At 36.6% G+C, this 22,893-nt stretch overlaps 1 protein-coding gene and 1 pseudogene across 6 annotated transcripts in view; both read right to left on the bottom strand.

Moving 5' to 3' along the window:
• LOC101277183 (60S ribosomal protein L10a-like) lies at nt 1–1,012 on the bottom strand (annotated as a pseudogene).
• Nucleotides 1,013–1,157: 145 nt separating this feature from the next.
• The window catches only part of CENPC (centromere protein C), a 91,605-nt gene continuing 69,869 nt past the window's right edge, over nt 1,158–22,893 (bottom strand). For 2 of the 6 annotated variants that reach the window (XM_012532565.3, XM_033425562.2), the window contains exons 13-19: nt 21,843–21,902; nt 11,738–11,842; nt 10,825–10,953; nt 10,149–10,244; nt 8,025–8,179; nt 2,548–2,638; nt 1,158–1,375 (exon numbers count right to left, since the gene is read on the bottom strand). In XM_012532565.3, the coding sequence (XP_012388019.1) occupies nt 1,305–1,375; nt 2,548–2,638; nt 8,025–8,179; nt 10,149–10,244; nt 10,825–10,953; nt 11,738–11,842; nt 21,843–21,902 (707 nt within the window). In that variant the 3' untranslated portion in view covers nt 1,158–1,304. Of the gene's footprint in view, nt 1,376–2,547; nt 2,639–8,024; nt 8,180–10,148; nt 10,245–10,723; nt 10,954–11,737; nt 11,843–18,628; nt 19,732–21,842; nt 21,903–22,893 lie in introns of those variants that run through there. The other 4 variants (XM_049709509.1, XM_033425561.2, XR_004482574.2 and 1 more) reach the window with 4 other exon arrangements.

Genomic DNA, 22,893 nt, shown 5'->3' with positions numbered 1-22,893 from the left:
TTTATTAAGCTGTACCTTAGTATAGGTGCTGGGGCTTGCCCATGGTGCTCTTAATGTACAAAGCCTGTACGTTCTGCCAATTTTTCTTGAGCAATGACACCAGGAAGTTAACAGCTAAGTGGATGTTGTACACAAGCTCATCATCTGTCATCTTCATGTGGGCAACAGCCTCTGTCAGATACAACACCTCCTTCATCTGGAACTTGATCATGGACTTCACCTCATCAACTCTGGCCACCATGTTCTCATTGGGGGTCAGCAAGGGAACTTGCCAGCATTATTAAGGCCTGGGCCCAGGATTCATGGGATCTGCTTGATCACAGACTCTGGAGCCAAAAAGGCATCATACTTCTTGGCCATCTTCTTGACAAGTTTCTTATTCTTGTTGAGTTTCTTCAACACCTCAATGCCCATGTGGGAGATTATCCACAGCCTTGGCCTCATCACAATGCTGCTGGTCCCCCGAAACACATATGGAGAACTTGGGGCGGAGAGTGGACTTAAGCCTGATGGTGCTGAGAAGGGTTTGTCCTTCTGAGGTCATAGTTCTTCAGGCTGATCTTTAGCTCCACCATCTCCAAAACCTTCTGGCGCTTGCACTGGTTCCCGTGTAGGACTTTCCGCACTGCCTCGTACAGGGTGGCACGGGAGACTTTGCTGCTCATGGTGCCTCACACCGCAATAACCAGAAAAAAGCTATTGTCTTTTTTTAAATTGCCACAGCCACCCCAACCTTCAGCAACCTCCACCCTGATCAGTCAGCAGCCATCAACCTCAAGGCAAGACCCTCCACCAGCAAAAAGATTATGACTCACTGAAGGTATCAATGATGGTTAGCATTTTTTAGCAATAAAGTATTTCTTAAATGAAGTTATATGCATTAATTTTTAGACATAAAGCTACTGCACACCTAACAGATGACAGTATAGTGTAAACGTAACTTTTATACGCACTGGGAAATCAAAAAATTCGTGACTCACTTTATTGCAATATTCACTTTATTGTGGTGGTCTGGAATCAAACCCACAACCTCTCCAAAGTATGCCTGTATATCACTGGGAGCAGTGATTTTGGTGTTCATGTTATTAAAGTACTATGAATATGGGTATCACTACAGGCTATGTGTATATTTGTGGAAAAATTAGAAGATAAATATGGAAGTTTGAAATGTTTATTGAAACAAGTACACAACACTGAATATTTTAAAACATTACAAATAATTACAACATCTCACTACACAATGTGTTTTATATGTATGTATGTAAATATATATATACACACATATTTAAACTTTGCTTCATCTTTCAACTTTTTATCTGCGTAAAAAGAAGAACACTTTCCTCATTCAGGAGATTTCTGATGTTGTAATAATTACCTAGAAATAAAGTGATAAGAAAATTAAAAATTATTTCCATAGGAATCATTCCCTTTTGATTAAATGTTTAGTCATCACTAAGACCTATTACAGTATATAGAGGCAAATTTTTTAAAAAAATCATGTAACAACAAATAACTCTTATTTAATTCCATGAACTGAAAAATCCAAGGACCATCTGTGATCCAGATAAAGCTTAAAACAATGTAAATTTCACATCATTTTGATAATGAGTGCAAAAACAAATTAGACAAGGGTGCAGATAGGAAAAAAAAATCTCCCTCTGAACCCAATCATGTTTTGGGGTGTTTTTTTTAGTTTTTTTAATTGAAGTATATGTGATTTACAATGTTATATTAGTTTCGGTATACAACAGTGATTCAATTATTTTTATAGATTATACTCCATTTAAAGTTATTATAAAATATTTTCTATATTCCCTGTGCTATACATTACATCCTTGTATCTTATTTATTTTATACCTTGTAGTCTGTACCTCTATTCCTCTTCCCCTATCTTGCCCCTTCCCTCTACCCCTCTCCCCACTGGTAACCACTAGTTTGCTCTCTGTATCTATGAGTCTGATTCTGTTTTGTTATATTCATTTGTTTGTGTTCACAACAGTGTTGGCACATACAAAGGACTATATAAATATAGCTATTATTATTGTCTCCTTTCATTAGAATGTAAGCTCCATGAGGGCAGGGATTTTTTTATGTATCCCACACCCTTAGAGCAATGCTTGGTAGACTCTCAATCACATTTGTTAAATGAATGAATGAATGAACAAATTAAAATTCCTGTCTCCAAAGACTTGTGCTCCAATAGCTGATGAAGCACACTATTCTGTATGTTTAAAATAACCAACTAAAAACTGTTTGACTACATAATGTCTTTGAGATAACATAGGGGAATAATTTTCTTTCTACTCTGGATACAACGTATCTTCTATTTTTATATTCAGCAATTAGCAACTCATTCAATTTTCATGTACCGAAACACTGATATACTTATCTAATAAAAAAAATTAAAAGAAAATATGCACCAAATTTCTTTGGCATCAATCACATCATGCTTCATTTTGACCACTGTGGCTTCCATTTTCATGGTGCTCATGAGCAACTATATAAGTATTCAACTATACAAAAGAAAAGGTTTTTAATTATTCTTACCTGAAGGAACGTAGAATGAATCCCCAGTTGTTATTACATAAGGTGTTTCGTGTAAGGTACATAAAAGGTCACCAAAGTTAACATAAAAAATCTGTAAAATTAAAAATTAAAATCTCATTTCAAATTGTAACACCACAACAAATACACTCCAAAGAAACTTAAAAGTAAATGTGGTAGGCAGAATAACGGCCCTCCAAAGATATCAATGCTCTAATCTCCAGAATTTGTTATGTCACATGGCAAAGAGACCTCGAGATGGTGAGATTATCCTGGATTACCTAAATGGGCCCAATCTAATTACATAAACCTTACTTGAAAGTGGGCAATTTTCCTGCTGGAAGCAGACGACAGATGAAGCAGAGGAGAAGTCAGAGAAATTTGAAGCATGAAAAGGGCTTTCACTGTTGCTAGCACTGAAGATAAGAGAGCCATAAGCCAAGGAGTATAGACTATTTCTAGACACACCAGCCAACAGCCAGTGAGGAAACAGGAACCTCAGCCCTACAGCCACGTGAAACTTAATTCTGCCAACAACCTGAATGAATTTGAAACACTCATTCTAAAAGCCTTCAGAGAGGAATACAGATCTCACAACACCTTGATTCCAGCCTAGTGATACTCTAAACAGAGTACTCAGCCAAGCCCACCTGATTTCTAACCTACGTAACTGTGAGATAATAAATGAGAGTTGTTTAAATTTGTGGTAATTTATTAAAGCAGTAATAGAAAACTAGTACAGGAAAACATTTCTTTTGTTCTTCCTTACTATTTACCAGTTTATGAAAATTCAGAACCATTTTAAAGAATATCACTTAGCTATACTAGAAAAATAGCTAGGTTTTATGTACACCTCTTTAAAGGTTACATGCTTGGTATATGTAACTTAATCTGACTGACGAATCAAAGAGAGAACAAAAAGCAAAAATAAAATACATTTAAACAAGCATCAACATTAAGTAACAGGGTAAATATAGTGCTCAGTCATACAGGCTTCCATATTCAAACACAGCAAATTTTACATTTTATATATAGATAGCACCTGGCAATGACCTATTTTTTTGACAACTAAATACAAAATGTAGGGCCTTCAAACTCTGAGATTCAAATTCTGAGATTCAGCCATCAAGAATATTTTGCCTTAGAGAAATATGCCTTCTCCTTTTCTTCTTACCAGTTTTGTAAAATGAGCCTAAAATACCAGAAAAATGAGAGCAGCTAGCACTTATCCAGCACTTACCCCATGCCAGCCACTGTTCTAAGCACTTCATTTTTACTCATTTAATATATGCATCTACCAATGAGACAGTACTATTTTAATAGCTTTTCACAGATGAAGAAAATGAGGCACAGAGAAGTGTAACTTTCCAAGGTCACAATGTAAATGGGAAGAGCTGGAATTTGAACTCAGGTACTTTGATTCCAGAATCCATGTTCTTAGCCACTACAATATACTCTCTCAATGGAACACTCTTAAAGTGGTTCTAAAGGTATTTTTATAATTTAATAAAAGAAATATATTTATTACATCCAAAAAAATTTGCCTAAAAAAAGGAACACACACACTACCCAGAAAGTCAAGCATGTATTTATAGATGTTTTTTCCTTATCTATTCAGTTTGGCTCTCTATGCACACCTCTCCCCATTTCTGCAAACATCTTACTAAGAATGCTTTTGAAATACACAAAAATAGAATGATGACCTCCCACAAATAAATATTGAACCCTGATACCCTGCTCTTTTCAAAGTCTGATTCCCCCATTCCATATTATTTTGAAATACATGCCCAGCATCATAAACCATCTGTAAATATTTCAATGTGTACTGAAAGACCAAAGTCCTTTTTTAAAACATGACAACACTGTTGTCACACATAAAAATAAATGAATATTTAGTGTTAAACGCCCAGTCAATATTCAAATTTCCAGTTGTCTCTTCAATGTCTTACTTTTAAGGGTTTGTTTGAATTGGGATCCAAGTAAGAGTCACATATGGTCAGTGCTTGATCTAGCTTTTAAAGCACTCAATCTATTGAGTGGTTATCAATTTGGGGGTGATATTGTCCCTCAGGGGACAATTGGCAATGTCTGGGAACATGTGTAATTCTCACAACTAGAGGGGTACTACTGGAATCTAGTGCGTAGAGGCCAGGGTTGCTTCTAAACCTCTTACAATGCACAGGATAGCCTCCCTACAACAAAGAATTATTGAGTCCAAAATGTCAATAGTGCCACAGTTGAGGACCCTGATCTCTATACATTCCACGTGGTTGTCTTTTTTATTCTTTGCACCTTATTTATTAAAGAAATCAAGCAGCAAAATTTGTTTTAAAAATCTTTACACAGCTGGATTTTGCTTATTACAACGCCAGGTTGTCATCTGAAAAGTCTGCCATTCTTTACTTCCTGTAAATTGGTGGTTAGATCTAAGGACTTAACTTCAGGTGGTTGTGTGTGGGTTTTGTTTTGTTTTTTTTTAAAGAAGGTGGGGAAGGCAAGACTACTTCATAGACAGTGTTGTATTCTTCCATCAGGAGACACATAATGTCTGGTTGTGTTCTTTTTAGATGTTAGTAGACAATGATGCTAGAACCAATAGTTTATTGGGTGTTGTAAAATGGTAATAGTCCATTCTAACATTCATTCTTCATTTATTAATTGGACTATTTCTAAAAAGGATAAACTTCCCCATATCTATTATTTGATTACCTAGTAGTACAGTTTATATGAGAACAGCAGAATAAATGTTTAATTATTTTCCTTTACTTACCATATTTGTCAAAGTGAGTTGGCTTCCTAGAATTCTCCGACAGTGATGAATTTTTTCTTTTTGTAGTAGCCTTACAAATTCATGGATTTAGATATAATTGATGTGTATCAATCCAATGAAGTTATTCTTATTGATACTCAAGTTTTCATATCTTTGTCCAGAGACAGCATCTTCAAGTTGGATCCTGAGACCTTATGACCCAATCCTAATGGTCTTTGATAGTCTGCTATCAGGTATGATAAATATTCCAAGCTCAGTCCCAGGCCTGGAATCAGACATTTCTCTAAGGAACTCTGGTTCCTTTAAGTGTGTTGCTATCACTTTTTTGATTTTTTACTTCTGGAACAATTACTGTCTAGTTTTTCATATAGTTCTACCTTTTGATTTATTTGGGTTTTTTCTCTCTTCCGGTTTTTGACTGGTCTTCCACATCACTTAACTTTAATATTTTCCATTTCTTTTTTTTCTAAAAACATTAATTAATTAATTAATTAATTAATTAATTAATTTGGCTGCATTGGGTCTTAGTTGCAGCATGTGGGATCCTTCACTGCAGGCTCTTTGTTGCAATGCGCGGGCTTCTCTCTAGCTGTGGCGCATGGGCTTAGTTGCCCCACAGCATGTGGGATCTTAGCTCCCCAACCAGGGATTGAACCTGCATCTGCTGCATTGGAATGCAGATTCTTAACCACTGGACCACCAGGGAAGTCCCAATATTTCCCATTTCTTAATACCCTTTTGTTTTCTAGGAGAGCTCCACAACAAACTCCCATAGTTAATTTGTTCATTCTTCTGTGGTTTGAATTTAACAAATCTACCACTGCTACTTTCTCTCTTACTCATTATCTAGACCTGAGTTTGAAAGAAAGAGTTAATGGCTTATGCTGGTTCTCCATCTTGCCCTTTTGTTTCTCAAAAGCATATATTTAAAAGTGTGCTTCATTTTTTAAAAATGTAAAAATACTCCCCTTGTTATTTAAAAAGAACCTTTAAGTCTAGTTTTCATTATAAAAACTTAAAGGCAATATTTAGAAGAAACAAAACTAAACTATAATCACCTACTGACATGTTATTTTCTATAGTTCCTTCAAGGTTCTGTCATTTTCATTTTTAATTTCTACTCAGAAAAAAATAAAAAGAATTTTCTACTTTTCAGTTTCCTTAAATATTTATCCTAAAGGTGTTCCTATATGGCTATTCTGCAAAATAATATACTTAAATTAATATAAAAATGTTTAGTATAGCACCTGGAACATGTAAGTGCTATGTAACTGATTATCATATATAATGGTTTATCTCATTACTAAGTCAAAATATAATATAACCATTTTTTTCCTGCAGCACATATTTCAGTGATTTCCAATTTTTGCAATTACTGTCTATGTTAAAATAAAGAGCTACATATGTTCAAACACTTCCAAACATTTACTATTCAATATTCCTTTTTTAAAGGAATAAAGGCATTATAGCTTAATGGGTAACTACAGTTAGTTCAATGATGACATTTCATAATGCTTATTTTCATTATTAATTGTTCCTTAATGATTACACAGGTATTATCTATTACTTCAGTTAGTTTAATATGTTATATTTACTCTTTTAATACCACCTGGAGATCTATGACATTTTAAGATTGGATTAAAGAATATTTTTAAATACTTTAGATCTGGATTCTACATACTATACTGATGTAGCAATAAATTATTCTTTTACCCTTATGTGTATCTTTTCCTTTCCCTGCCTTGATTTGCCCTTCTTAGTTAATAAAACTGAAGGGTCCTGATGCTCTTTCTGTTTCTCCTTTGTGGGCTTTCATTTTATCAATAAAAGAACTGTTTTGAACCATGATTTCACAGGTTCCTGAAATGTTACTTACTGAAAGATGTACCTCAGATGTAACATGTTTTAAATGCTGGTATAATATTAAATATTCTTTAAATCTGGTGATTTTCAAAATCTTTCATTTTCAAATTCAAAATGCAAAAATTATCTGATATAAATACAATGTTATAGGGGTGTGTGTCTCCAGTGAGAAAGAGACAGAGAGACGGACTCAGAGAAGAGAGACTCACCTTGAGTCTCATTATGACTTCAGCCAATAATACTGCTATATACAGTAATATATTCTTTAATACTTATTGAAGCAACTAGCTCCCAGTCCTCAATCTCCTGTTACGCTTAATCTCAATAATCCCCTCCAGCTCTAAAATTCTAATGATTTGTTTGCAAAACTAATTTTAAGGATTCTTTTTTTTTTTTATTTTGCGGTACGCAGGCCTCACTGTTGTGGCCTCTCCCTTTGTGGAGCACAGGCTCTGGACGAGCAGGCTCAGCGGCCATGGCTCATGGGCCTAGCCGCTCCGCGGCACGTGGGATCTTCCCGGACCAGGGCACGAACCCGTGTCCCCTGCATCAGCAGGCGGACTCTCAACCACTGTGCCACCAGGGAAGCCCTCAAGGATTCTTTTAAGTAAAGACGATTCCCTAAACTTCTGAATCTCAAGCCTACACTGCTATGCACAAAACAAGTACTTTTAAACAGCCATTGGTTGACTGACTTTAAACAGATGAAAAAAACTAAAAAATTATCTGTGCACTATAGTAATCATATATCATTTCTGAGGAAATAGCATTTTTAACGCTTCATCAAGTCCAACAAATCAGAGTTGTGCCAAGAGCAAAACATAAATATATGGAAAAATACACTCACCAATGTGTCTAGGCCTACATGCTGCTTTCCCTTTTCTTGATGTGGTCCTAATATCAATTTTCCAGTAGAAAAAAATGGTGTATCCAATGTTTTATATACTTTCAACTCACCATGTTCAACACAAAATTGGTATGTATCTCGTGGCCTTACAAGATCTAAGGGAAAAAAATAATATAAGTACAAAGTAATAGCAATGACATTTCTCTGATACAGCATATACACACATATATAGACATAAACCTGCCTTAGAAAGATAGATGTGATTAATATCACTGACTCTGGGGCTAGAATGCCTCAGGTCAGATCCTATCTCTGTCTTACAAGCTGTGTGAACTTACCCAAGTTGCTTATCCTCTCTATTTGTGCCTACATTTTCTTTTCTATAAAATGGGGTAATAATACTTCATCTGTGTTAGAGCTGTGAATATCAAATGACTTAAAGTGTGTAAAGTATTTAAAACACTGGCACAAAGTAAGCATTAGGTAAGTCTTGGCTATTAATAATAACAATGGTAGTATTACTATTTTTCCCATAATCGCTCAGACAGAAAACAAAATCAGCTAAGAGATAAGAAAGGATTCCTATCTTTAAAAAGTTTAACATAGCCACAACACAAATGTATCATTATCATGTCAATAAATTCCTTTGTGCTTGCTTGACTGATTATTAAATAACAAGATTTTTATTTATTTATCAGGTAAAGCCTCTAAGTAACCGGAGTTCTAACTGTAGCTCACAAATTACTATATCACTTTTTTTTTTTTTTTTTCCCGGTACGTGGGCCTCTCACTGTTGTGGCCTCTCCCTTTGGCGGAGCACAGGCTCCGGACCCGCAGGCTCAGTGGCCATGGCTCACGGGCCTAGCCGCTCTGCGGCATGTGGGATCTTCCCAGACCGGGGCACGAACCCATGTCCCCTGCATCGGCAGGTGGACTCTCAACCACTGCGCCACCAGGGAAGCCCTACTATATCACTTTTTAATTTCCCTTTTACTTACAACCTTTTCCAGACCTGTAATTAATATATTTTTCTATCATCAGCTTCTGACTGTACTCCCACAGACTACAGGATATAGAAAATACATAGACTCAAGAAACAAAATCTTATGAATTCTTGACAACACACAACTTTTTTAACCTGATACAGTATAGCAATGTTTTTAGTTAAGACACTTCACTAAACAAAATTCTCTGTGCTTCTACCTCTGTTGCCAAATAAACAATCTGGAATATAGAAATAACTTTGCTACTTAAGATATCAAATGGAACTTATGCCACAGTCAAAATTTTAAGTGTAAATACTGCCTCTCTGGTTTGAGATATCTGTCCTCTGACTTGGGATAAATAGTCCCAAGTACTCACTGGTACAGTCATAACAGTTGTTAAAATATTTAAATATTTCCTGTATGTATATATTCCCTGGTTGGTAAATAGCTGAGTGTCCCCTACTTAACCCCACTACTCTATAGCCCATCCCTTGGGACCTCCCATGTTGTCCTAGACACTAAATGTTTAATGCCTATTAAGTACAGAAGGAGGCTTCTAGGACCCTGTACCAGCCTTAAGGTTCAGCATGGCATTTGTTTGGCTGACTGATGCCCTTGCTAGTCATCTCCAGAAAGGTTTTATACCCCAGATACCAATATTGGCATCTCACAGCACCAAAGGCTGTCTAAATCCTGCCATAATCCCCATCCAGTCTCACAGTAAGAGTGTATCCAGGAGTCTGCCAGTTAACTTGCTAGATTTCCCCATGAACAGCCCCAGTAAGAGTGTATCCAGGAGTCTGCCAGTTAACTTGCTAGAGTTCCCCATGAACAGCCCCTGTCCGCTTGTGTCCTCATGGTCAAAGAAGGCCTGGACCCTAATGGCGGAGACAACACTCCTGATGGTAGCACTTGTATCACAGAGGACAAATGCATGGTACTATATGTACCCTGGAGGTTGTCTGCCATCAGTTCTCCTAGTGTAGTCCTCATACAGGCTGCTTATTTGAATTAGACTCTCTACTAGACTTTGGCTCTGAAAGATCTGGGGAGAGAAAGGGAAAGCAGACAAGCCAGACTTCGGTTTGTCTTTATTAGTTGTTAAATTAAGTATTCTCAATATCAACCCTGATCTTACCCATAAGAATAATCTCTCGTGTTTCTGGGTCCTTTACCCTCGTTGGCTGCAAAGGATCTCCCAGAGGTATATTCAGATTTTCCACGAATTTATTCTCTGCAAAAGAAATACCACTGAAATCTTACTTAAAATTCTTTTCCATTAAAAAAAATCTAGTATGAAATGCAGCTATGGACAAGTTGTAAATGAAAATTGCCAGAGGCATATCTTTTTCCTGTTTATCAATGACCGCTTTGATAAACAAAAATTCAAAAATCACAATGATTTACCACAGAAGCAAACATCCTAAACTTCTTATTTTCTGACAACTTTTGAATTCTTGCATCATCAAGAAGTTAAATGGTGTTTTGCATATTCTCTAAGAGAGCTGAAGTATATACAATACACTTTAAAAAGAATTCTTTAACATGTTTATTTTAACCATAATTCGAGCACAGAGAAGATAAGCTTCATTTGACAGGTCAATTTACTCAGGTGGAAATGTTTTACACTCTGCTATTAATGATTTTTTTAAAAGAATAAAATTAGTTTACTTTCAAAATCTGAAAAAAGTGGACATTAAAAAGATAATTTACCCTGAAGTAGTAGTATATCTGAAGCTTTTAGAGATATATTTCAAAATTTGCAAAGAGCTACTTCTCAAAGCACTGTTATAAAATAAGGAATAAGTTCATACTTCTTTCATCATTATCAAGACAGATCCTTTTCCTATTAACTATTGTATTGACTCTTCCCAAGTTTCCTTTTGCTTTCCTTTTAGATGATACTTTGTCTGGGGACAGTATTCCACCAATCACAAATCCTCCTGAAATTTAACCAAAAAAAAAAGGTAAATTATCATACCTGGCAAAGTGAAAATCTTGAAACAAAACTCATTAAATTAATACAGCACATTTCCTTTCAAAGTATGAAAGAATACATTAGTTTTACCACACTCCACAGTTAAAAATTCAAACAACACAAACAGCAACCAATTTCACTTGTCTCTATCCTAAATCTAGAAGCACTGATGAAACATGACTGAGTGATCTCTGTTGCTTGAAATCAAGTCATCAGTGGAAGTGTAAAAGACAAAGAACACAAAGATCAGCAATGAACTATTTATAGTAATCCACATGTCAGTTTAGTCCTTTGACTCAGAAATATACACCAAAAGAAAGGAAATAACTTCACGATAACACTCACTATACTTTCTTTCCCACCCTCTACAATTTTTGTAGAAAAATATAAGAAAATAGAATGAGAATAATAATGGGGAATACTTAATCTTTGACAGTTATAATTTTCTCATGTTCTGATCTAATGTTTCATTTTATGCAATTAAAAACCTTGCTAGGTAGTATAAAAATAATAACACTCTATCAAGCCACATGCTCACCTCAAATTGCTACCAAAAAGAAAACAAATCAGCATCTCTACAGTAATCAGAGAAATCTGGACTTGAATCTATTGTCACATTTTTGGAGGATGATGATTAAATAAGGTAATGTATGTAAATACATAAGACAGCACTTGGCATGTAATGTACCTAAATAAATTGTAGCGATTATCATTATTATTATTTTGAAACACTAAAGCATAAATTTTACCAGATGGCCTTCCTTGATAATCTATTCGCTCCCCTCTCCAATATTCCAAAGGTTTTGATCGTGTTCTCATGGTCCTGCGAACATTTGGTGTGTTGGAGGGCAATACTGTAAAAAGACATCAGACAAAAAATGCACATATATGTTTAGTTGGATGATACTCTGCAGTGAAAAGATTGATATTACTTTCTAGAACACAAATGCTTTTAGACAAAACACTAGAAAAACAAATTTTAAGACATATTTGTGTTATTAAAGAAATGCCAAGCTACTAGATTGGAAAGGATTTAAAAACATGGTAACATTCACGGTTAATGATGTTAAAGGTACACCGGAATTCTCATATATTGTAGGTAGAAATGTAAACTGATTGATGACAATTTGACAATACCTATAATTGTAATACTGTGTGACACAGAAATTTCATCTTTAGAAAATGAGTTTGTAAAATATTCACAAAAATGGGCAAAGATATAGGTGTTAAGTACATTCATGGTAGTACTGTTCATAATAGAAACAGAAAAGAAAAAGCAAAAAGCAAACTGAAAACCACCTAAATGCTCCACAATAGGAAGTTTATAAATCAGGGGTGGTTATGTATACATGTGTTTGTGTGTATACACACGTATCTATTCGTTTTATGTGAACAAGGCAAAGTTCTATATACTAAGTTTGTTGGCTACATAATCAACTTCCTATGTTCTTACTTACTTCTGGTTTGCTGGAGTTGTCCAATTCTGAAAGTGGTCTAACAAAATCTCCCAGTCTAACTGTATTGTTTAAATTAAAATCTCCTTGCTTTTCCTTAGTTTTTTTCCTTTACACATTTTAGTTGCTAGGTTGTTTGGTACATAGTAGTTTATGATTTTTCTATCTTCTTCATAAAGTGCTAATTCTATTATTACAAGTCCTTCATCCTGTTCAGCACTTTTAATCTTAAATTTCAATTCACCTAATATTAAAAAAATACTACTTTCTTTCTGTTTATATTAGCCTACTTAATTCTTTGATAATCTTCTATTTTAAAACCTGTTTTAAGTATTTCTTATAAACACATAGGTAAGTTTGTTTTGTTTAACCAAATCTGATAGTCTCTATCTTACTAGAGGAATTCAATCCATTCACACTTATTTAGTGTAACAAGTAATACACATCTATTTATTTCTTCCATTTTACTTTATATTTACAGGTTATTTTACATCAGTGATTCTCTTTTTCCCTCATTCTCACTGGTTTGGTCAGAATACCATTTCTTCCTCCATACCCCAAACCTTGGTCATTTCAAAGTTTACTGTGCTTTTTCACTCTAATATTGGTTACCTTCCCATTCCTGACACTCAACAGTCATACTCATTTCTCCATCATTATATTAAAAACTATATCCCCGGGGCTTCCCTGGTGGTGCAGTGGTTGAGAGTCCGCCTGCCGATGCAGGGGAGACGGGTTCGTGCCCCGGTCCGGGAAGATCTTACATGCCACAGAACGGCTGGACCTGTGAGCCATGGCTGCTGAGCCTGCGTGTCTGGAGCCTGTGCTACGCAACGGGAGAGGCCACAACAGTGAGAGGCCTGCATACAGCAAAAAAACAACAACAAAAAACTATATCCCCTACCAAGATGTTATCGTCTCCTTTTTCTCATTTAGTAAAATGAAACTTTTACACTACTTTTATTACCCCTCTTCCACTCCTACTCTCCTCCCCACCACACCAAGTTTTGTTAAGATAGTGTGGATTTCAAGCTATCACTGCAAAAATCCTTACTTAGTACTTATAAATCCCCAATCATATTAGCATTTAGTAGTAGACACATCCTAAGGTGTGAGCAATGAGACACACCTTTATATAATCCCCTTCCCTGGGATACATGTGGAACCTATGACATACTCAACACAATATGGCAAAAGCAATGGGAAGTCACTTCTGTGATTACATCATGATCATACATATAAGACACTACTAGAAGGAGAGAAAAATTCTTCCTTGCTCACTTTGGAGAAGCAAGCTGCCATACTGTGAAGGGTCTATGAAAAGGGTCATGCACCAAGGAACTGCAGGTGACCCCTAGAAGTCAAGACTAGTGGCCCATGGCTCACAGCCACCAAGGAAACATGTACCTCAGTCCTACAATTCCAAGGAACTGAATTCTGCTAACAACTACATGAGCTTGTGGTGGTTAACAGGATCTCGAGCCTCAGGTAAGATCATGGCCCAGGCTGAGACGTTGGACTGCAGCCTGTGAAACCCTTGAACAGAGGACCCAGCTAATTTGTGCCTGAGCTCCTGACCCACGGAAACCAAGGGATAATAATGTGTGTTGTCTAAACAACTAAATTTGTAGTAATTTGGTACACAGCAGCAGAAAACAAATATACATTGTTTAAATTTAACCACATATATTCAGAATCATTCCTCAGCACTGTTTCCTCTCTTTGAACTCATTTTTTACTTATATGATAGTTGGTTAGATTACCTTACATGGATATTTTACATAGAGGAAGCTGAACTTAATCTTGCACTATCTGCAAAATAAATTCAGTTATCAGAAAGAAAGATATCGTGGCTAGTTAAAACAAAGGACTGTAATGCATTTTTTTTTTTACCATCTTTATTGGAGTATAACTGCTTTACAATGTTGTGTTAGTAACTACTGTATAACAAGGTGAATAAGCTATATGTATACATATATCCCCATATCCCCTCCCTCTTGCGCCTCCCTCCCATCCTCGCTATCCCACCCATCGAGGTGGTCGCAAAGCACTGAGCTGATCTCCCTGTGCTATGCAGCTGCTTCCCACTAGCTATCTATTTTACATTTCATAGTGTATATATGTCAATGTTACTCTCTCACTTCGTCCCAGCTTACTCTTCTCCCTCCCCGTGACCTCAAGTCCATTCTCTACATCTGCATCATTATTCCTGTCCTGCCCCTAGGTTCATCAGAATCATTTTTTTTTTTTAGATTCCATATATGTGTGTTAGCATACGGTATTTGTTTTTCTCTTTCTGACTTACTTCACTCTGTATGACAGACTCTAAGTCCATCCAACTCACTACAAGTAACTCAATTTCATTTCTTTTTATGGCTGAGTAATATTCCATTGTGTGTGTGTGTGTGTGTGTGTGTGTGTGTGTATGTGTGATATATATATATATATATATATATATATATATATATATATATACGCCATGTCTTCTTTATCCATTCATCGCTTTATGGACACTTGGGTTGCTGCCATGTCCTGGCTATTGTAAATAGTGCAGCAATGAACACTGTGGTACATGACTCTTTGAATTGTGGTTTTCTCAGGTATATGACCAGTAGTGGGACTGCTGGGTCATATGGTAGTTCTATTTTTAGTTTTTTAAGGAACCTCCATTCTGTTCTCCATAGTGGCTGTATCAATTTACATTCCCACCAACAATGCAAGAGGGTTCCCTTTTCTCCACAACCTCTCCAGCATTTATTGTTTGTAGATTTTGTGATGATGGCCATTCTGACTGGTGTGAAGTGATACCTTATTGTAGTTTTGATTTGCATTTCTCTTATGATTAGTGATGTTGGGCATATTTCCATGTGTTTGTTGGCAATCTGTATATCTTCTTTGGAGAAATATCCATTTAGGTTTTCTGCCCACTTTTGGACTGGGTTTTTTATTGATATTGAGCTACATGAGCTGCTTGTATATTTTGGAGATTAATCCTTTGTCAGTTGCTTCATTTGCACATATTTTCTCCCATTCTTAGGACTGTCTTTTCGTCTGGTTTATGGTTTCCTTTGCTGTGCAAAAGTTTTTAAGTTACATTAGGTCCAATTGTTTATTTTTGTTTTCATTCCCTTTACTCTAGGAGGTGGGTCAAAAAGGATCTTGCTGTGATTTATCTCATGGAGTGTTCTGCCTATGTTTTCCTCTAAGAGTTTTACAGTGTCTGGCCTTACATTTAGGCCTTTAATCCATTTTGAGTTTATTTTGGGTATGGTGTTAGGGAGTGTTCTAATGTCATTCTTTTACATGTAGCTATCCAGTTTTCCCAGCACCACTTATTGAAGAGGCTGTCTTTTCTCCATTGTATATTCTTGCCTCCTTTATCAAAGAAAAGGTGACCATATGTGCATGGCTTTATCTCTGGACTTTCTATCCTGTTCCATTGATCTATATTTGTTTTTTTTTGCCAGTACCATACTGCCTTGATTACTGTAGCTTTGTAGTACAGTCTGAAGTCCAGGAGCCTGATTCCTCCAGCTCTGTTTTTCTTTCTCAAGATTGCTTTGGCTATTCGGGGTCTTTTGTGTTTCCATACAAATTGTGAAATATTTTGTTCTGGTTCTGTGAAAAATGCCATTGGTAGTTTCACAGGGATTGCACTGAATCTGTAGACTGCTTTGGGTAGTATAGTCATTTTCACAATGTTGATTCTTCCAACCCAAGAACATGATATATCTCTCCATCTGTTTGTATCATCTTTAATTTCTTTCATTAGTGTCTAATATTTTTCTGTATACAGGTCTTTTGTATCCTTAGGTAGGTTGATACCTAGGTATTTTATTCTTTTCGTTGCAATGGTAAATTGGAGTGTTTCCTTAACTTCTCTTTCAGATTTTTCATCATTAGTGTTTAGGAATACAGGAGATTTCTGTGCATTAATATTGTATCTTGCTACTCTACCAAATACATTGATTAGCTCTAGTAGTTTTCTGGTAGCATCTTTAGGATTCTCTATGGATAGTATCATATCATCTGCAAACAGTGACAGTTTTACTACTTCTTTTCCGCTTTGGATTCCTTTTATTTCTTTTTCTTCTCTGATGGCTGTGGCTAAGGCTTCGAAAACTATGTTGAATACTAGCGGTGAGAGTGGGCAACCTTGTCTTGTTCCTGATCTTAGAGGACATGGTTTCAGTTTTTCACCATTGAGAACGATGTTGACTGTGGATTTGTCATATATAGCTTTTACTATGTTGAGGTAGGTTCCCTCTATGCCAACTTTCTGGAGAGTTTTTTCATAAATGGGTGTTGAATTTTGTCAAAAGCATTTTCTGCATCTATTGAGATTATTATATGGTTTTTAATCCCTCAATTTGTTAATATGGTGTATCATTATTAATTGATTTGCGTATACTTAAGAATCCTTGCATTCCTGGGGTAAACCCCACTTGATCATGGTGTATGAACCTTTTAATGTGCTGTTGGATTCTGTTTGCTAGTATTTTGTTGAGGATTTTTGCATCTATGTTCATCAGAGATACTGGCCTGTAGTTTTCTTTTTTTGTGACATCTTTGTCTGGGTTTGGCTTCAGGGTGATGGTAGCTTCGTAGAATGAGTTTGGGAGTATTCCTCCTTCTGCTATATTTTCGAACAGTTTGAGAAGGATGGGTGTTAGCTCTTATCTAAATGTTTGACAGAATTTGCCTGTGAATCCATCTGGTCCTGGGTTGTTTATTGGAAGATTGTTAATCACAGTTCCAATTTCAGTGTTTGTGATTGGTCTGTTTATATTTTCTATTTCTTCCTGGTTCAGTCTCGGAAGGTTGTACTTTTCTAAGAATGTGTCCATTTCTTCCAAGTTGTCCATTTTATTGGCATAGAGTTGCTTGTAGTCTAATCTCTCATGATCCTTTGTATTTCTGCACTGTCAGTTGTTACTTCTCCGTCTTCATTCCTAATTCTGTTGATTTGAGTCTTCTCCCTTTTTTCTTTATAAGTCTGGCTAATGGTTTATCTATTTTGTTTATCTTCTCAAAGAACCAGCTTTTAGTTTTATTGATCTTTGCTACTGTTTCCTTCATTTCTTTTTCACTTATTTCTGATCTTATCTTTATGAATTGTTTCCTACTGCTAACTTTGGGTTTTCTTGTCCTTCTTTCTCTAATTGCTTTAGGTGTAAGGTTAGGTTGTTTATTTGAGATTTTTCTTGTTTCTTAAGGTAGGATTGTTTTGCTATAAACTTCCCTTGTAGAACTGCTTTTACTGCATCCCACAGGTTTTGGGTCATCGTGTTTCCGTTGTCATTTGTTTCTAGGTATTTTTTGATTTCCTCTTTGATTTCTTCAGTGACCTCTTGGTTATTCAGTAGCATATTGTTTAGCCTCCATGTGTTTGTATATTTTACAGTCTTTTTCCTGTAAATGATATCTAGTCTCACAGCGTTGTGATCAGAAAAGATACTTGATACAATTTCAGTTTTCTTAAATTTACCAAGGCTTGATTTGTGACGCAACATATGGTCTATCCTGCAGAATGTTCCATGAGCACTTGAGAAGAAAGTGTATTCTGTTGTTTTTGGATGGCATGTCCTATAAATATCAATTAAGTCCATCTTGTTTAATGCGTCATTTAAAGCTTGTGTTTCCTTATTTATTTTCATTTTGGATGATCTGTCTGTTGGTGAAAGTGGGGTGTTAAAGTCCCCAACTATGATTGTGTTACTGTCAATTTCCCCTTTTATGGCTGTTAGCATTTGCCTTATGTATTGAGGAGCTCCTATGTTGGGTGCATATATTGTTACAATTGTTGTATCTTCTTCTTGGATTGATCCCTTGATCATTCTGTAGTGTCCTTCTGTGTCTCCTGTAATAGTCTTTATTTTGTCTGATAAGACAATTGCTACTCCAGCTATCTTTTGATTTCCATTTGCATGGAATATCTTTTTCCATCCCCTCACTTTCAGTCTGTATGTGTCCCTAGGTCTGAAGTGGGTATCTTGTAGACAGCATATATACGGGTCTTGTTTTTATATCCATTCAGCCAGTCTGTGTCTTTTGGTGGGAGCATTTAGTCCATTTACATTTAAGATAATTATCAATATGTATGTTCCTATGACCATTTTCTTAATTATTGTTGGTTTGTTTTTGTAGTTCTTTTCCTTCTCTTGTGTTTCCTGCCTATAAATCTGGTTTGGTGGTGCTGAATTCCCATAACTTTTGCTTATCTGTAAAGGTTTTAATTTCTCCATCGAATCTCAATTAGATCCTTGCTGGGTAGAGTAATCTTGGTTGCAGGTTTTTCCCTTTCATCACTTTAAATATGTCCTGCCACTCCCTTCAGGCTTGCAGAGTTTCTGCTGAAAGATCAGCTGTTAACCTTATGTGGATTCCCTTGTATGTTACTTGTTGCTTTTCCCTTGCTGCTTTTAATACTTTTTCTTTGTATTTAATTTTTGATAGTTTGATTAATATGTGTCTTGGTGTGTTTCTGTTTAGGTTTATCTTGTATGGTACTCTCTGTGCTTCCTGGACTTGATTGTCTATTTCCTTTCCCATGTTTGGGAAGTTTTTGGCTATAATCTCTTCAAATATTTTCTCAGACCCTTTTTCTTTCTCTTCTTCTTCTGGGACCCCTATAATTTGAATGTTGGTGCGTTTAATGTTGTCCCAGAGGTCTCTGACTGTCCTCAATTCTTTTCATTCTTTTTTCTTTATTATGCTCCCTGACAGTTATTTCCACCATTTTATTTTCTAGCTCACTTGTCTGTTCTTCTGCCTCAGTTATTCTGCTATTGATTCCTTCTACAGTATTTTTAATTTCAGTAATTGTGTTGTTCATCACTGTTTGTTTGCCTTTTAGTTCTTCCAGATCCTTGCTAAATGTTTCTTGTATTTTCTCCATTCTGTTTCCAAGATTTTGGATCATCTTTACTATCATTAGTCTGAATTCTTTTTCAGATAGACTGCCTATTTCCTCTTCATTTGTTTGGTTTGGTGGGTTTTTACCTTCCTCCTTCATCTGTAACATATTTTTTTGTCCTTTTTTTGTTTTTGATGGGTGGTGCTGTATTCCTGTCTTACTGGTTGTTTGGCCTGAGACGTCCAGCACTGGAGTTTGCAGGCACTTGGATAGAGCCAGGTCTTGGTCCTGAGATGAGGACCTCCAGGAGGCCTCACTCCGATTGATATTCTGTGGGGGCTGAGGTTCTCTGTTAGTCCAGCGGTTTGGACTCGCAGCTCCCACCACAGGAGCTCGGGCACGACCTTTGGCCTGATGACTAAGATCCCACAAGCTTCGTGGCGCATAAAAAAAAGAAAAAGAAAGAAAGAGAAAAGGAGCAGTACAATATCAAAGAATAAAAAACAAAATAGGTCTTCCCTGGTGTCGCAGTGGTTGAGAGTCCGCCTGCCGATGCAGGGGACATGGGTTCGTGCCCCGGTCCGGGAAGATCCCACATGCCACGGAGCGGCTTGGCCCATGAGCCACGGCCGCTAGGCCTGTGCATCTGGAGCCTGTGCTCTGCAACGGGAGAGGCCACAACAGTGAGAGGCCCACGTACCACAAAAAAAATAAATAAATAAAAAATAAAATTAGAAAGATAAAAAAATATATCAGGAAAAATAAAAGTATAATAGAAACAACCAGTCACTGGGGGTTCATCCTGTCCCCTTAGGCATCCGTGGTCCCCCACCAGTGCCTGGTAGGTGCCCTAGTTGTGAGGAGACATGAATTCCACATGCTCCTAGTATGCCATCTTGACTATGCCTGCCTCTGTAATACATTTCTGAAAGGCTATATATATTATTTTATTCTTCCAGAGTTGCATACGTGAGTCGTGGGAGTCAGGTTTTGTTGGGGTTTTTTTTCTCCTTTATATGTAACTTTTCTGTCTGGAAGCTTTCTTCTATCCTTGAAATTCAGGAATTTTATTCACTTATGTCTAGAGATGTATCTTTTTCATTAATTCTCTCTGGCAGTTGGTAAACTTTCTCAAATTGCAGATCAAGCCTATCTTTACTCCAGGGAAGTTTTAATTGTTTTTTTTTGTTTGTTTGTTTTTTGTTTGTTTTTTGCGGTACGCAGGCCTCTCACTGTTGTGGCCTCTCCCGTTGCGGAGCACAGGCTCCGGACACACAGGCTCAGCGGCCATGGCTCACGGGCCCAGCCGCTCCGCGGCATGTGGGATCTTCCTGGACTGGGGCACAAACCCGCGTCCTCTGCATCGGCAGGCGGACTCCCAACCACTGCGCCACCAGGGAAGCCCACAGAAGTTTTAACTAGTACTTTCTTTAACTGTTTTCATTCCTCCATCTGTTTCTTTTTTCTGGAAATCCTGTTATTTGCATGTTTTATCTGCTGTCTCCCTGTTATTTCCACTGCATATTTTTTTCTTCATTGTTTCCATCTTTTTTTATATTTCTGTTCTGATGAATTTCTTCAATGTCAATACCAGCTACTAATTCAGCTCTCAACAGAAAATATATTTACTTTCAGTTCATGTACTGACTTTTTAAACTGAAAAATTATGCTTTAGCAACCAGAAAGCCTTCTATGATATAACTAGATCTCTGACAGTACTCATATTTCCTTCATTGTTAAAATTGTTATCCATCTACTACAATGGTTCTAGCACACCAGAAGCTGCCTACTGTTGCTAGGCATAATTCTTGATTTTCCTCTCTTGGGTTGCTGGAGCCCCTGCTCAGGGACACTTTTATTTCTCTTTGCCTACTCTGACTCTAGGCATATTCCACTCCAAGACAAGCATTAAGCACTGAGAAGTATAGCAGCCTCTCTTCACATGGGCCTACAAAATACTAACTGACAAGATGTGAGGTTTTGGTTGAAGCAATTAGAAAAAGCTTCATTCCTACAGGTTCTCTTCAGGTACAAGTGTAGAAGCCTCAAGTATAGGGGGAGAGATAAAAAGCCACTCCAGTTCCACAAAGGTGAGAGGTCCCATGAATCTTGACCAGCAAATATCTCTTTGAAAACCATAGTTTTAATCCTCATGTGAGCCTCTCCATGGATTCCTTAGCTCCCAGCTTACTTATCCTAGTTACTGCTTTGTTTAGGTGTGAACTGGAAAAAACGGGAGAAGTTGTCAGGGATGCCATCTACCTAGCAGTTACATTTTATATAATTCTCCACCCTAGCTTCTTAGCTTATCAGCTCCCTACTATAGAGCAATGAGTGAGAGGATTACAGGCTTCATAAATGGACAATAAAGAAACTCAGTGGCCTGTGATGATTTACCATGAAATTCATGAAAACTAAATACAAGTTTTACTTTCTCTGACAATTAATCCACATAATATTTTCCCCCTGCCTGAGAAAAAATTAAGTTATATTTAGAAATAAAGGTTTTATAATATGAAAATATTAAGAGAAAAGTAATCTTACCTAATTTGTGATGCACCTTGTTCTCTGGTGTTGAGTTAGACCTTTTTACTCTTGAATCATCTGCAAATTGCAGAAGCAATATCATGAGCAATGGCCACTAATTTCATGTTGAGTTAAAGTGCGCTACTCGGTCAACTTCAGTATAAATATTTTAAAATAAAATTCAACCTGAAAATACATTTTTTTTCTTAGAAAATAACAGTTCTTTACTTGGATGCATACTCCTTTTTTTTATAACATCTTTATTGGAGTATAATTTCTTTACAATATTGTGTTAGTTTCTGGTATATAACAAAGTGAATCAGCTATATGCATACATATATCCCCATATCCCCTCCCTCTTGTGTCTGCCTCCCACCCTCCTTATCCCACCCATCTAGGTGGTCGCAAAGCACTGAGCTGATCTCCCTGTGCTATGCAGCTGCTTCCCACTAGCTATCTATTTTACATTTTGTAGTGTATATATGTCAGTGTTACTCTCTCATTTCATCCCAGCTTACCCTTCTCCCTCCCCGTGTCCTCAAGTCCATTCTCTACGTCTCTGTCTTTATTCCTGTCCTGCCCCTAGGTTTATCAGAACAATTTTTTTTTTTTTTTAGATTCCATGTATATGTGTTAGCATACGGTATTTATTTCTCTCTTTCTGACTTACTTCACTCTGTAGGACAGACTCTAGGTCCATCCACCTCACTACAAATAACTCAATTTCGTTTCTTTTTATGGCTGAGTAATATTCCATTGTATACATGTGCCACATCTTCTTTATCCATTCATCTGTCAACCTGACAATACATTTTATTACTCCCTTTGCTTTTCACTGCTGAGAAATGAAGGCTAGTGAAAAAGAGTATAATATGTCTCTAGATTTTGCTACAGTGAATATATCTTAAGACGATAACAGTTACAAGTAACAAAAAACAAACAGGTTTTCTATTGCTTGTGGACTTTAAGCGAAATAAGCCACTGGGTGGATAAAAATGCAAAGAGTGATAATGAATAATTACTCTGTTAATAAAGTAATCTATGATTCTTAAAGTTGTAAATAGTGCAA

This window comes from Orcinus orca, chromosome 4 (assembly GCF_937001465.1).
Source record: "Orcinus orca chromosome 4, mOrcOrc1.1, whole genome shotgun sequence".
Lineage (NCBI taxonomy): Eukaryota > Metazoa > Chordata > Mammalia > Artiodactyla > Delphinidae > Orcinus > Orcinus orca.
Note: the sequence above shows the minus strand (reverse complement) of the source record. Positions and strands in the feature narration are given on the sequence as shown.